Genomic DNA, 16530 nt, shown 5'->3' with positions numbered 1-16530 from the left:
TTACTAGAAATAATTTAGTCCAATTGCTGACTTGCTTTCTTGTGGATCTCAAACTTAATTGCATAAAAATAACTTCCTTAACTTTTATCTAAATCTTCCTCAATCTTGCCCTTTAATCACAGTGATTAATACTTTGCATATTTTGTTCTCAGCAGACTAAAGAATCTCTCTTTCATATCTAATATCTATTACAGATATTTTTAGTAACATTTCTTTTAACTAAATCAGTATTACTTCCGAAATTAACTTGCATCCATCTTTGATTTTATGTTTATTATAGAAAATTCTGCTTTAAACCAAGGTTTTTCATGTGGGTCTTCAAACCTCAGTTGCAGAAACACCAATCTTTTGAGTCTAAAAATTGAGCTATGTATCTTTTACATGACATTCCATTAATGTAATCTTAAGTGGCAGTTTTTTTTAACCTAAATAGCCTTCGCTTGTTCTTCCATAACTATATTTGCTGGTTTCAATTAATTATAAATCTTTGACATTTTTAAGGATGACAATAATAACTTGCATTCAATTACGGCCTTCTAAAATATTCTTTGTTTCTATCAATTGCTAGTATTCTGCTTCATCAGAAAAATCAAGTAAGTGGCCCATATATGTATAATCAGATACGTACTATAAGAATTTATTTTATTTTATATTTAACTACTGCATATACAATTTAAAAGATCTGCATACCATTTAAAATGGAATAAGATCTCTCAAAAACTAAAAATATAAGAAAATTATGGATGTTCTTTCATAGATGAAAGATGCATGCAATTAAGATGGTCACAAATATCCTGGTTCTCTTAAGCACAAAGGAAGAGTGTTATAAAGTCTTGCAATTAGCTATGTTAGTGATTTAGCTGCAGAAAACTGTTAACTCTGAACAGACTAAAATAGTTTATAACAGTGGTCACATTTTTAGAAAACTGAGAAAGTAACATCCAATAGATGTTTACTGCTGTTTCGGCTCTCATATGAACGGAGTTACATTAAGCATAATCACCTTTAGAATTTCAATAACAGTCCAATTTAAAATGGCTAATGTCCCACAATTTATTTATTTCAACATTCATTCTACTATTTTTGTCTGTTCTGGGGAATAGAAAGTATATCAAGATAATAAAGCATAGCATACTCCCTTTTACATTAGATACAAGAGCCTTTGGTGACCATTGATTTTTATAAATAACTCCTTACTCTTCCTATTTCTGAATATAATTTTAAAAGCAGAATCAAAGCTGCAGAAGTTCTCCAAATCAGAATGGCATTTAAATAGCCTTTTAAATGCCATGTGCTATATCTTTTGAAAAAAAAAAAAAACCCAAAACTCCAAAATTCTTAAAAGTATCATCATTTTGTAAAAACATCTACTACTTTTAGGTTAGCATCTTTACATTATATATAATAATTTTAACTTCTTGAGATACAAATTAATTTAAAATGCTTAAGACAAATGTGTTAATGTAGTATTCCTGTAGACATCATACCAGCAGTAACTATACTTCAAAGAAGTATACTTCTCAGCTGTGAGAAAGCTGAAAAATATTCTGCCAAACTGCCAAAATTTCATAATTTATTTAAGACATTAACCCCACCATATTAGAGTCCCGAAGTGAAAATGTAAAGTCATGAAATGAAATGACTTTCTATTTGAGTGAATCTTACAGACAGACCAAAATCCTAGGCCTTCAGTCGTTTTCACTGTAATTTTATAATTCAATATTTATTTGTACATCTGCTACTAGCCACATAAATTTATCATGAAACACGTTTTGCTTTCCCAAACTATACTGCAGTTACTGCTCATCTCTAGCTCCTTTATATTTACAGGCTGCTCACTGTTAATGATTACCTCCTCCTCTTCCAGCCTCTTCAATGAATCACCAGCAAATTTAATATATTGTGTCATGAGAGTGACCAGGGCAGTATACCGAGTCCTTAGGTCCATGAACTGCAAGTAAGGAAAAAAATAATAAAAGCATTACCTCCGTTACTCTTAATAAGTTGAATGAATTTTGAATAATAATTACATTAGGCTTTTAGACAGCAAAACACACAACTCCCCCATAATAAATGGCAAGAATGAGCTTATTACTATTGTGCAAATCATAGTAAATGATAATTCTCTTCTAAATTTCACCATGAAGTACATTTATTTATCTCTATAGTTAATAATTAATCTTAAATAAAATTTATAAAGGGTTTTAAAACCCTTAATAGAATGTATTGTCCTCGGTACAGACTTTCTGTTTGGGATGATGAAAACGTTCTGGAAATAAACAGTGGTACCAGTTGCACAATATTGTGATATACTGCAATACCATTAAACTGTACATTTAAAATTGTTAAAATGGTAAGTTTTATACTATGTATGTTTTATCACAATAAAAAATAAAATTCAAAAAGAAAGTGTTCTTTCTTTTATGCCCTTTCCCCTCTTTCTCTCATACTTTTATTACCTCTTGAATAATGAAATCTGCTGAACTCTGCATTCTTCGGCGTTTCACTGGAGATTTTTGTTGTGAATCTACCATGGCCCGGTAGGTCATTGTTTGTAATTCATAGTCCTGTATAAAGGAGTCAATAAAATAAAATGAACTGAAGCAAAGTACTAGAGTTTCATTCTACAGTAAGTTAACACAGATAATTAGAACCTAGATTCACTAAATTAACTTTAGTGATTTGACATAAATCATTAGAACCTAGATTCATTAAATTAAGTTTAAATACAGAAAATATAGTCGTGTTTCACATGACAATATTTCAGTCAAGGACAGACTGTATACACAATGGTAGCCCCATAAAATTATAATGGAGCTGAAAAATACCTATTGCCTAGTGATGTCACAGCACAATGCGTTACTCACGTTTGTGGCGATGCTGGTGTAAACAAATTTACTGTGCTGCCAGTTGTACAAAAGTATAGCACATACAATTATGTTCAGTATGTAATACTTGGTAATAAATGACTATGTTACTGCTATATATTTACCACACTATACTTTTCATTGTTTAGAGTGTACTTCTACTCACTTAAAAAAAAAAAAAAGTTAACTGTAAAACAGTTTCAGACAGGTCCTTCAGAAAGTATTCCAGAAGAAGGCATTGTTGTCATAGGAGCAGACAACTCTGTACATGTGATTGCCCCTGAAGACCTTCCCGTGGGATTTGGAGGTGTAAGACAGTGATATTGATGATCCTGACTTTATATAGGCCTAAGCTAATGTGTATGTTTGTGTCTTAGGCTTTAACAAAGAAGTTTAAAAGTTAAAAAAAAAAATTAAAATAGAAAAAAGCTTACAGAATAAAGATAAAAAGAAAGAAAATACTTCTGTATGGCTATACAATGTGTTCGTTGTTTTAAGTTAAGAGTTATGACAAAGGAGTCAAAAGGTTAAAAAAATTACAAGTTTATAACGTAAAAAAGTTACATTAAGTTAATGTTAATTTATTATTGAAGAAATTTTTTTATAAACTAGTATAGTCTAAGTGTACAGTGTTTATAAATTCTATAGAGGTGTACGGTAATGTCCTAGGCCTTTACCTTCACTCACAACTCACTCACTAACTCACCCAAAGCAACTTCTAGTCCCACAAGCTCCATTCATGGTAGCTGCTCTATACAGGTGTACCATTTTTTATATTTTATTCCCTATTTTTATTATACTTTTTCTATGTTTAGATACACACATAGATACCATTATATTACAGTTGCCTACACTATTCAGTATAGCAACATGCTGTACAGGTTTATAGTCTAGGAGCAAGAGGCTGTACCATATAGCCTAAGTGTGTAGAAAGCTGTAACATCTAGGTTTATGTGAGTACACTCTACGATGTTCACACAATGAAAAAAATCACCTACCAACGCATTTCTCGGAACATATCCCCTTTGTTAAGCAACACATGACTGTACTGCAAAATTACATTTTTAATAATCTATCCAATCCTGGAGATGCTTCCAAGATGGGGACAAAATCAGAAACATGTAGGGTGGTCAGGTAATTTCCCAAGTCTGTTTGGAAGCTCATGGAAATATAGGTAACAGTAGTGTAGCCCTATGCAACCCCCCCTTTCCCGGCTAAGCAATGGAACTTGGATCTGGAAGGCTAAAACTGAAAAGTTGTCAATGATAACTTGAAAAGCATGAAAAATGTCCCCCTAAGTGAGGAAGTTAGAAGTTCTCCCATGAAATACCCTAACAATGTTAAAGAAGAAAGAAAGAGAGAAAAGTGATAAGAAACCAACTACAGAGTTAATTATTGTGGTGGCTGGGAGTGGCAGGGGTGTACACATGTGAGAGAGAAGAAGATGAATGAATTGGGGGGCTATCATGTGACTAATTTCACAAAGAATTATTAGATAAGTGTCAAAACAGTTCAAATGAAGATTCTTTTTACTTTTTAACACTGAGTGAAATGACTTGCATGGCTTTGAAAGTATATGTAGAATCACATACCTGAATACTAAATTTTACTTAAGTTAATGAATCTTCCTACCTTCACTGTAGCTGAGTACTGTTCTGCATATTTTTGACACTCGTCCATTTTGCTCTGTTTCATTTCTATTTCAGACACCAACATCTATAAACATACACAGTTTAGAAGAAAAATTACAAGGAATTCAGCTATTCTACTACATAAGATGCTCAGTAACTAAGACATATCTACACCACTTCACGGTATAGCTCCTTAGCCCTTTGCACTTAATATGCAACTCGACTTATGGGTAAATTACAAACTACCAGATTAAGTCACAGAAGTGACCCACCCCATGTTGCTTTCAAAGCAGAAATTACTAAACTCCTTAGGAATTATCCAAAAGCAGACTCGATGCCCTTGGCCACCACCTATTCCTGAAAAAAACAGAGCTAGCTGTGACTGGCCCCTAAAGATAGAACAAAAATCGCAAAGCATTCAAACTTTCTGTCAAATGTGGTATCTAATTTTCCATAGATAACCATTTTTACTTATTTAGGAACCCAGAAAACTATTGTGGCCAGCAAAGTGTCAAAGAGATTTCTATACCTATGATTAAATAAATTATCATCAGGAATTTGAAAACCATCCCAACACTCTCCACTTTTGGATTACTCATGCTTTCAAAAATTACTTCCAAGAAATAAAATAAGTCATGTATGCAGGTTTGGGTTGCAAGATTTTAGTATTTTTAATATACTCTCCACCTTCCTCTAAACAGTTGACTTTTTCATTTAACATAGGAAAGGAAGTTGAGGAGCATGACTGACCAAATGCAGACATAACCTCAGTAGAGGGAGTTATTTTTACATACCTTCTGTTGATTCAACTGTGTGGCTAGGGTTTTACTATTTTCAGGCTGATTTTCCTGAATCTTTCTCTGAGTAATTTCAACCTGCTGGATCCAATCATCTAAAGGGTGGTAAGTATCTCTGTAGTACTTCAGTGATTTGCCAATGCCCTCTAAGTCCCGTAACCTAAGAGAATAGTAATGGAATAGTCACAGTGTCCAACAATATCCATCAGGAGGGTGAAAGATGTAGAGACAGGAGAGACAAAATAACTGGACCACAATGCACTAAGCACAAGAGGGGTATGAATAAAGAACTCAAGGCTGCAGCACCCTGAGACACATCTCCAAGGGCATTCCTTGTTGGCTTTGGGTTGAATATAAACATTCTGCTCCCTGAATTGTGCAATTTAGTGACAGTGATTATTCTAGGAACAAGCCCAAGAGGCTAAAGCTAAAAAGCAAGGAAAGTGGAAACTTAACCATAATTATTATTAATTACAGTATCTTGAATAGTAAGGCTTGCATCAAATGGCAGTTCAGTTTTGAAATAACGATAAGGTAGTCCAATGAATGGTTCAACATGGTCTCAAACAGTATTTTCCAGAAGTTGTGATTACATACTTGTCTCTTATGATTTTTAAAACCACCACATTAAACCTATGTATCATATTTGTTAGAGATAACACATATTTGAACATAATTTTATTTTTCGAGAATGGCACTGTATCATAAGAGCATTTCATTTGCATTAATATAAGCATGAAAATGAACAAGAAAGGACACAAATTCATTTATTTTAAGATGAACCCTAAAATCTTTTTTAATTCAGTAACTGAGCAAATGATTTTGACTTTCTTGTATCTTCAATTACAATGAACATTAGGGCATTTCCATTTCTTTACATTTCTTAAGTCCAGTATAGAAGCTACACACAGCCCTATCACATACATGCTTCATGCTCTTACTAAGTCATGGTTATTTGAATATTATAAGTTGGTAATAATTAGAGAACTACATTGTTTTTTCCTTCAGAAAAGGCAAGCAGATTAACTACATAAATGCTAGAATACATGAATAGAAACAGAGTTGAAAAAAATGCTTATTTTGAAGTTAAACGTCTTACTAAAGTCGTCCAAGAAAGAAAGAAATATGGCTAAGTAGAGATATTGTAATTAACTATGGAAGTAAAAAACATAGCCTCATGTTTAGATTTTACTCATTTACCATAGATAGACATTAAATCTGTGCTAAAACTGAACAAAAAAGGATACTAACCTGTTGTCAATCTGCACATGAACATTTTGCCACCTTTCAACTAATTGATCTGCTTTTTCTTTGTGCCAGTCAAAATCAAGGTCCCGTTCTTTATACGTTTTAAACATTTCATCACTAATGGCTTTAGCTTTCTGCAACTCATCCTCTAATGCATGGAATACCTGTCTCTTTTCATCTACTTCAGATCTCCATTGCTAAAATACATTAATTGGTAAAAGTTATAAAAATGTTAACCAATCACTGGGTAAATACATTATTTACCTAATTACAATTTATTTACAAATGACAGGTAGAAAACAAGATAAAGGAAAGAATGTCTTTCATATACAAGATGCTACATTAGTTCAAACCTTACAAAATTTTCAATATTTGACTGTACTCTGATTTTTTAATGACAATTTTATAAAGTTCAGCCTAATAAAATTTGTATATCAACAAAATAAAATATATTCCATAAGCAAGTTTGCTACGTCCAATAATAAAGTAAGTCTTTTCATTGTCTGCTTTTAAGTACCTACTAATCCCATTGTTAAAAAGGAATACATGCATTAAATATCACTGAGATAACTTTCAAAAATTGATTTGCAATAGTTTCAACACTTGCTAAAGAAATACATATAGATGAGTTGAACTACAAGTCTTTTTCCTTTCTCAGATTAACTTTTCTATTTACCTCCTTGATAGCTTAAATTAACTTCTTTTTTAGCAAGTTATCTATCACAAATAATTTAATGTTTAGCTTCGACTCCTCTTGCTACCAACATGAATTGACTATCAAAACCTACTGTCAAAAGGGTTCGAACTTCAAATGAGAACTCTCCTCAAGCTAAAATGATTGAAGATACTTATTTAGAGTAAGCTGTGAGATCATAGAGACACAAATGGAATAAATCCATTCAAAAATCCAAGATATTTAATGCTTGATATTTGAAGATCTAAGTGCTAGAGATATACCTGTAGAATATGATATTTAAAAATAGCCAAAAGTGAATCTCATACCTTTAAAGTACTTATTAGATTCTCAATATTATTCTTGTCAGCTATAACTGCTTCTTCTTCACACAATTTAGTTTCATAGAGTTTTACAAGGGCTTCTGCAGCTTGAGTGTTTTTTAACACCAAGTTAACAGTTTTTAACCTTAAAAAGGAAATTAAACAATAGCCACCTATTGTTAAATGTTTACTTTTGCATAATGTAGTCCTGAAGCACCATTATGACACATGACATAACATGTTCTTCACGTTGGAACACTGATACATTTACCATGAAACTAACATTTTTCTGGCTTTCTTCTTAATAGAGAGTATGTGCTCCAACCCATCCCGACCCACAAATGGTATTCAGCAAGAGATTGCAACATAAGATGGTTTCTTTCTAACTTTGTTTAAGTATGAGACGAAAATTCATTGGCTACAACTGCTGAGCTACCCAAATTACATGCAAAATGTGGGAGGACCATACATTACATGCTAATGTCTGAAGCACACCCACTATCAACATAGAGAAGTGTCATCACTCCATAAAAATAACGTATTTCTCTTTTTTTTTTTTTTGAAATGGACTCTTGCTCTGTCACCCAGGCTGGAGTGCAGTGGCGCGATCTTGGCTCACTGCAACCTCCACCTCCCAGATTCAAGCAATTCTCCTGCCACAGCTTCCCAAGTAGCTGGGACTACAGATACCTACCACCATGCCTGGCTAACTTTTGTATTTTTAATAGAGATGGGGTTTCGCCATGTTGGCCAGGCTGGTCCTGAACTCCTGACCTCAGGTGATCCACCCGCCTTGGCTTCCCAAAGTGCTGTGATTACAGGCATGAGCCACCGTGCCCAGCCAATAATGTATTTCTTAAGACAAAATAAAATGTAATATTTATATTAATAAAAAAAATTTTAAATTAATACTAAATAAAAATGAGAGTTGTATGAAGCAATTTATATATTGAGATAGCAGTTACATACTTATCTATGTAAGTGGAAGACATAGAATAGACTTGGTTCATGTTCTGAAGGACCACATTAAGCTCTGATCGTAGGGCAGGGACTGATGAAGAGGCTGCTGCTTGACTGAAAAACTCCTCACACTTATTTGTGATAGTTCCCAAATCATCTTTAAGTCGTTCCAGCTCTTTCTTTAGTTTCTATAAAACAGAGAACAAACAAAGGTATCAGGCCATCACCTGTGATTAGGTGTTTTCTTAAACTAGTTTAAAAACACACATTTCACATTAAGACCAATGACTTAGAAATATACATATTCTTTGCTTTTTATCAAAGAAACCATGCCATGGCATTCAAGTTTTACAATCAATAATTCCTTTACTGCTCATCTCCTTAGGCTCAACATCTAACTTAGTACTTTTGCACACAGCAGGTGCATAATGACTTTTATTACAAGTCCTTATGTCCTTCATCACAATGAAGGTGAGAGTGTACATATTCTCATGTTTACCTGAGTCAGAGGTAGACTGAATCCTAGTTTATAATCAGCAATAATTACATAATCAGACCTCACCTCACACTAGACTGGCTAGTGTGAGTGTACAAAACTGAACATTAAGAAGTCACAAGAGATGATACGTAAGGTCATTAAGAGAGTTAGTTTTTTTCCCAACATATTTATAGCTCTCACCTCTTGTTCTGTGATTCTGAACACACTTTCATGCAAATCATCTCTTTCCAGGGGGGTTCGAATCTGTCTAATCAGCCGATCTTCACAGTTCTCTAACCTAAGTCTAATGTTTCGAACTTCAGAGATGTAGAGGTTATAAACTGACTCCTCTTGCTCCTCTGTGAAAATAAATATGATGTTTAGAAAGACCTTGTTTTCTATCTCTTAGAAGCTTCTGTTTATGTTTTAATATGACAACTTTATTATTACTGGGACATAGCTAGTCAAGCGAATAGTTCCTGTTTTCATCACAAACCCATTCTAAGGGTATAAATCTTAAAACATATATCTTAAAATTTAAGAAGAATTAATAAAATTTCCCAAATGACATTTGAAGTACCAATTTCTGATTAAATGCTGTCCAAAGTAATATGTTGCTATTTTATGTTCACAAAATGTGAATTATATTAGCTACACATTAATTACAAAATCAAATAAAATCCTTAACAGTAAAAGTAGGTGAATAACATTTAATGTTTTCGATTTTTTAAAATAGAATATTACTAATAAAATTGTCTCTAAAATCAAAAAAGTTCAAAATAAAATCTTTATCTAACAAAAGTTAACTAGGCAAAAATCTTTTGCTTTAATCCTTGTATAAAATCCAAGTTTGGTAAGTAGGAAAATAATTGAATCTTTTCTGAAACTGAAGGATTACAAAATAGTGAAAATGATGAAAAGTAAGAATTCGTTGTTTGTCCAACCAGTTGGTTGGCACCTTTTATTAATTCATCATTTGGAAACAAATAAATCCCTTCTTGAGTCTTCCTACCTCAAACATGCTTTTACCGTTCCAGCAATTGTGTCTACATATCATAGGCTGAGTGATACGCTATACCTAAGATTGAGATTCCCATTGAGAGCAAAAATTAGCCAGAACTAAACGCCTATGGGGAAAAAAAGACAGGGATCCCCATGCTTTACCTCTTTCTGCAGACTTAAGAAGTTCTTGATAATACTGCTTACATACATTAACCTCCTTTTCCAGTTGTGTTATATCTGAGCCTGAAAAGATTTGGGACTCCTGGCTATCTTCCAGAAAATCTTCAAAACGAGATTGTAGATTACTTAGAACTTGCTGATGTTCACCAGGTAGCATTGTCTTTATCTAAAGAAGACCAAAGACCCATGTAATTCATTCTATTACTAATAGATTTGAATGGGATACACTTCAAATTGGTTGTATGGTATATGCTAATCTAAACGAATAATCATAAATAGAAACATTTGAAATTAACTGTCTTTTTCATTAACAATTTTAGTGTTTTTTTTTTCTTTTGAGACAGTTTCACTCTCGTTGCCCAGGCTGCAATGGCACGATCTCAGCTCACTACAACCTCCCCCTCCCAGATTCAAACAATTCTCCTGCCTCAGCCTCCAGAGTAGCTAAGATTACAGGTATGCGCCACCACACCTGGCTAATTTTGTATTTTTAGTAGAGACGGGGTTTCTCCACGTTGGTCAGGCTGGTCTCGAACTCCAGACCTCTCAGGTGATCTGCCCACCTCGGCCTCCCAAAGTCCTGGGATTACAGGCGTGAGCCACCGCACCCGGCCAACAATTTTAATGACAAAGAAAAACAAGTCTACAAAACTCAATAAATGAAATCAACTGCACCCATTAATGTATATCCAACAACTACATTCTGTCTCCCCATCTCACAGTAAGCACTGAATGAAATTTGTGATCTCCGGATTTCCTCAATTCTTAAAAAGTGCCTTATATGCTGTGGGCATATAACAAATATTCACTGAATAAATGAATATTAGCATGGATTTGCCGGACTCCATCCTATTCTACAGCAAATACAAACTCCACCACACATACAAAAAGGCACACACATTTTTGGACATATTGGGTTGACATATAGATTCACACTTACTGAAGCCACATTGCTGGCTCGAATTCTATCAATTTCATTGATGAGATAATGCCAGGATACTACACTCTTCATGTTTATGTGAGACTCATGCCAAAGAGTCAGGACATTCTGATACTGTTGCTCAATTCTGAAATACATGAAAAATAACTCGGATTAAACTTTTTACTCCCTCTGAAAACACACTGCAATTTTTCTTTATGTGTGAAATACTCCATGTTTATTAGTTCTAGAGACTTCTGATCCTGTGGGGCGTTGACAAAGTATTAATTGTTTCTTCAACCTTCAGAGAGCCCCCAAAACTAGATCAATGTTTTCAGCTAATATATACAAACCTGTTGGCAAAGTCTACCGCTTCTTTGTTTGGCGGAGGAACGGTGAAGCACACAGATGGGACCATAGCCTCATTCCCAGTAGGACTAATGACCTTCCATTTAGCACGATGAGAGTTATTTGCCAAAACACATTCATCATCTTTGTAAATGGTTATCTAGTTTTAAATAAAGAGCAGAGTAACTCAATGAGGTCACTGTTAACTGTTTTCCATACTCAATCCTAGGATTTTTTTTGTTTTATGAGGTGGGAAATCATCACTAGTTAGCAATATGATCTCATTTACAAAATATATGAATAATGACAGAAACTGGTGTGTTTCTAGGAGTTGCAAGTACCTCAATTTGTCTGTAGTCACAGATAGCTTTGATTGGAATAGAAGTTTTGAGTGGACAGTCAGAATTCCTTGGCTTCAGTTGAATTATTGTTTTTGCTTTTCCCATTAGGCTTGCTATCGTGCTTTTGTACTGCAGAAGTTCTTCTTTCTCTTCCTAGGTAATAAACACAGTGAATTTTAAGAAGTAAAAGACATACTCTCCATGCCTTCAGCACTTCACACAAATTAAACTTCATCAGAAAAGTCTTCTCTGACTACCTAGTCTAAATTTTCAATCATTCCCCCTCCACTCTGTCTTGCATCCTTCTTCCTTTCTTTGGTTTGTTTGGTTTTCTTTTTCTTCTTTGACATTTACGCTACCTAACATACTATATAAATTTTACTTATTTATCCTATTTATTGTCTAACTCCCTCTCTAGTATGCAAGCACAATGGTAGAGATTCTTGTCTGCTTTGTTCACTGCTGTAGCTCTAGAACCTAAAACAGTGCCCAGGATATATTAAGAACTTAAAAAGTATTTGCAGAATGAATGACTAAACACACACGTGTGTGCGCGCACACACACACACACACCACTATAAAACCATCTTAAAATATCAAAGCTATCACATAAAAAAACACTTTTGTTGTATTTGTTGCCAAAAGAATACTAAAACCGAATGTACAAATGTATAATTGAATTAGTGGGAAATGTCAAGAGTGCCAATAAAATACAAAGTTCTGCTCATATAAAACACTAATCTAATCACTTATGCATACTTATAAAATGCATAGGTTTTGTATTAGTACCATTGATTCCTGAACAAGGTCTTCTAGCTTGTGAATGCTGCTTGATCTATCACAGCTGTACTTCCGCTGAATGGCATCTTTTAGATTCCTTAAGTAATCAGTAGCTTCTTTGGCATCATTGAAAAACTAAGGAAAGAAGAAACCTGGCAGTTAAAGTATGTTAAATACCAGCAAAGCACACAGCTGTCACCCTCCAAAACCAAGGTCCTATGTGTACCCCTCATAAGTGAGAAGAGAATAAAAGCACAAGATAGCTTAATAGTCACATCCTTCCTTGAACCAAAGAATAACCCTTGAAGTTGAATAGTTATGAATGAATATACTAAGTGTCCAAAGCTTATGTGTATACGATGTTTTGACTCTTTTATTTTGACTGAAGGTCTGTTTTAAATTAGGATTTAAACAATTTTTAAGTAGGAGTAAAATTCCAAGAATACTTAAAAACTTCTATGATTTTAGAAGTTCAGCGGTTATAGATGGTTGATTCTCTATATGAAAACAGTTCCTAAATAAGAGGCACATTTGTAGAGTAGAATAAAGATTTTAGGATATCTTAAGAGATTTTTAAAGGATTCCTGCATTAACAGAATACTTCAATCTATCTCATAGGACATAAAACCAACTCTTCCAGCCTACAAAGAAAACAATTCAAATTATTTATATATATATATATATTGAAGTTATGATTTTACTGAAGTTATGATTCTACTCACATACCTCAAAATATGCTGTGTTCTCCTTTATGTGCTGCTCCACACACTGGCAGAGCTGTAAGATCCAGCTCCACTGCGTCTGCATTGCTGCTCTGTAGGCCTTAAAGATAAAACAGAGCCATTTAACTAACTGGAGAGAAACAAGGCACACATACCTTTTGATACTGATGCTTCTAAATGCTAACTCCACTATCGAAATAGATGACCAATTGTTTTGGCAGAGTAAGACTTGAAAATCAGGGCAGTGACTGGGCATGGTGGCTCATGCCTGTAGTCCCAACACTTTGAGGGGCCGAGGCAGGCGGATCACCTGAGGTCCGGAGTTCAAGACCAGCCTGGCCAACATAGTGAAATCGTGTCTCTACTAAAAATACAAAAATTAGCCAGGTGTGGTGGCACATGCCTGTAATCCCAGCTACTCGGGAGGCAAGGTAGGAGAATTGCCTGAACCCACGAGGTGGAGGTTACAGTAAGCCAACATTGCGCCATTGCACTCCAGCCTGGGGAACAAGAGTGAAACTCCATCTCAAAAAAAAAGAAAAGAAAAGAAAAAAAGAAAATCAGGGCAGTAAAATTTTCCTCTTACCTAAGTCTTCTCACTTATACAAAGTCAGTCCTAAAGTTTAAATACAAATTTTTAAACCACGCAAGTTGATCTATTTTCAATTTTAAGCTTCTTGAAATTTCTTTTAAAATATAAGAAAAAAATTAACTCTTGCTACGGGAAAAAAAAATTTAAAAACTAAAATAAATGCAAGCTATCCCTCCTATTTACAAAACCAACTCCTGACTTCTTTGCCACCAGCTCTTACATCTGCTTTGCGGAATCCTCCGATATGTTTTCTTTTGTGGCACATTCATCTCTCCTTTCTCTGAATTTTTATGGTGCTAGATCATAAAATATACCTTCTAACACAGAAATACATGGTTATGTAGTTTTCTCTTTGTTTTTGCTGGGGTAAGGTTTGGGGAGGGTGGAAAAGGAAATGTGTGTACTCCCAAATTAGTGTAATTCTGAAATTATAATGATGATAATACTAGGAATTTTATTTTATTTTAAAATGTGTTTCTTGAACTTTAATTCAATACAGGGTGTATCTTTCATGAGGGTAAACAATATTGTAGAAAGGATACCTACTTCCTTAAGGAAACATGAAATACTCTTTTCTATTTAAGGTGCAATTCACTGATTTCCAGAAGAGGGCACTCGAGATGCTTTAATAACTTTTAAGTAAGCCTGTCATTTTTTTCTTCTTTTGGAAAAGCTCATTCCTGCTGAGCTATAGTTAGGCAGCGTTTCTGAATGGAATGCATGATGCAGCATTGAAAATCTGGCAACATATCATGATCATATTCTACCTCAAATTAAGCTACTTTCAGTAAATTGGCTAGAAAACATGTATCATATATTACTTTTTCATATAAAACATGAAACAGTATTGATAATTAACTAAATATTACCCATGTACCCAAACAAGACACTGGATAGGCCAATGGGATCATAAAGATGACCAAGGTTTCATTTTACTTAAGAAATTTTTCATTAATTAAATTATAATTTCTACATAAAAGTGATCAGAGTGACATTCACATGTTCCATTCCCATCAAAATTCTTGGCCCATAATCATATTTCGTAACAGTTTTCATCTCTCTACCCTAAGAAATACTCTTTTTTTAGTTTATTAGTGTACAAAACCACATACCAGGCCCTCCATTATTCTACTTTCCTTTCCCAAAAGGTTCCCTACTCTTCTACGTTTTTAACATTCATATGTGACATTTCATGTAGACACAAAACCGTATTTTATATAAAAGATCATACATACCATCCTTAAACTTCCTGATGAGCCTAGAATTATACTAATATTTTGAGTTATTATGATTTCAGTGAACCTATCAGATTCCTTTCCTCAATTGTGAGTTTGAAGCATGACAACTTTCAAGACAAGCATCACTTTTTTTCCTCTGGCAAAATATCACATCTGACTGCCCATGAATGACAATCCCTAAGCCCATGTGTGACAATCCCTACTTTCTTACATAACCCCCCATCCTCCATTCAGAAAGTCACTAACTCTGTCTAACATACAATTTAAAACATTGTTCCAACTGCACAGGCAACCTGATAAATCCCATCTCAATTTTCCGCTTCTTAACTTGAAATGTTTACTGCACATTACAAAGCCTTGTCACAATGCTGTCCCAATACACCTCACAAAACCAGAGCATAAATAAAAGTAGTAAACTGAATCGTAACAGCTGGTATTTTTTTGAGAACACATAATGTACCAAAAACTATACTAAGCAGTAAGAGTAAATTATTTCCTTCTTATTCTCATCACAATTCTATGGATTAGAGGTAATTTCTCCCATTTTTGGTAGGAAAGTGAGGCTTGGCAAGACTATGTCACTTGTGCAATGTTACACAATCAGAAATAAATAATATGGCAATGCTTATATAGAGAAGGTATACATATAAAGGTATTTATATTTACAGTAATATATCTTCTCAGCCAGAGGCTGACAAGGGTACTTTTATTCTAAGTGATGGGTGACATACTTAGAGCCAGAGAACAGAAGGCAGTCAGTACAATTTGTCAGAAACATTATTTTTGAGCCAGGTTTTAATAAAAGTTAGATGGCTTGTAATTTTCAACTGCTCAGCAATAAAAGAATCTGAAGGGAAATAATCATATCAATATTCAACCAACACCATTACACTGTCCAGCTTACCTCAATAGTTAACCGGGCTGGATGGTTTTCTAGAAGTAGCTGCTCTGCTATCTCCTGAACTGATTTAATATTTTCTTCCTTTTGATCAAGTTCTCTCATTAATTCCTTCAAGAAAGAATTAAGAAGTGTGTTAGAAAAATATATAAACCTAAAATGCAACCCTAGTATGCAAGTACAAAGGGTGTACTTACAGCATGATAATCTTTTTTCCTAGCTATGTTGGTGTTTCTCTCACTCCAGTCATAAGCAACTTCCTCCTCTTCTTTTTCATTCAACCAAATAAGTTCATTAGTCGCACGACTTACAAAATTATGGAGTGTATCAAGGTGCCGTTCCTGATTCCTGGATGTATTCTTTAGTAAGGAAAATCATTATAAGAATCACGTTTTTGCCAAATATAGATAAGGAAAACAGAAGGTTTAAAACAAAACAAAAAAAAGCTTACCAAGAGTTTTGCATACTGACTCTCTAATCTGTGCAACTTTTCTGCATAAGTCAGTTTAAGAGGTGCTGTCATCTGAATCTAT

General features: G+C 34.1%; 1 protein-coding gene across 1 annotated transcript in view; it reads right to left on the bottom strand.

The window, feature by feature from the left end:
- The window catches only part of DST (dystonin), a 387485-nt gene that overhangs the window by 160660 nt on the left and 210295 nt on the right, over positions 1-16530 (bottom strand). The window contains 17 exon segments of the mRNA XM_017893233.1: positions 1853-1951; positions 2460-2567; positions 4500-4583; positions 5293-5455; positions 6547-6740; positions 7546-7684; positions 8509-8687; positions 9179-9336; positions 10142-10325; positions 11100-11226; positions 11432-11586; positions 11768-11920; positions 12557-12682; positions 13274-13369; positions 16004-16108; positions 16195-16356; positions 16449-16526. Coding sequence (XP_017748722.1) covers positions 1853-1951; positions 2460-2567; positions 4500-4583; positions 5293-5455; positions 6547-6740; positions 7546-7684; positions 8509-8687; positions 9179-9336; positions 10142-10325; positions 11100-11226; positions 11432-11586; positions 11768-11920; positions 12557-12682; positions 13274-13369; positions 16004-16108; positions 16195-16356; positions 16449-16526 — 2310 coding nt within the window.

Source organism: Rhinopithecus bieti, unplaced genomic scaffold (assembly GCF_001698545.2).
Source record: "Rhinopithecus bieti isolate Rb0 unplaced genomic scaffold, ASM169854v2 scaffold_23303, whole genome shotgun sequence".
Classification (NCBI taxonomy): Eukaryota; Metazoa; Chordata; class Mammalia; order Primates; family Cercopithecidae; genus Rhinopithecus; species Rhinopithecus bieti.
Note: the sequence above shows the minus strand (reverse complement) of the source record. Positions and strands in the feature narration are given on the sequence as shown.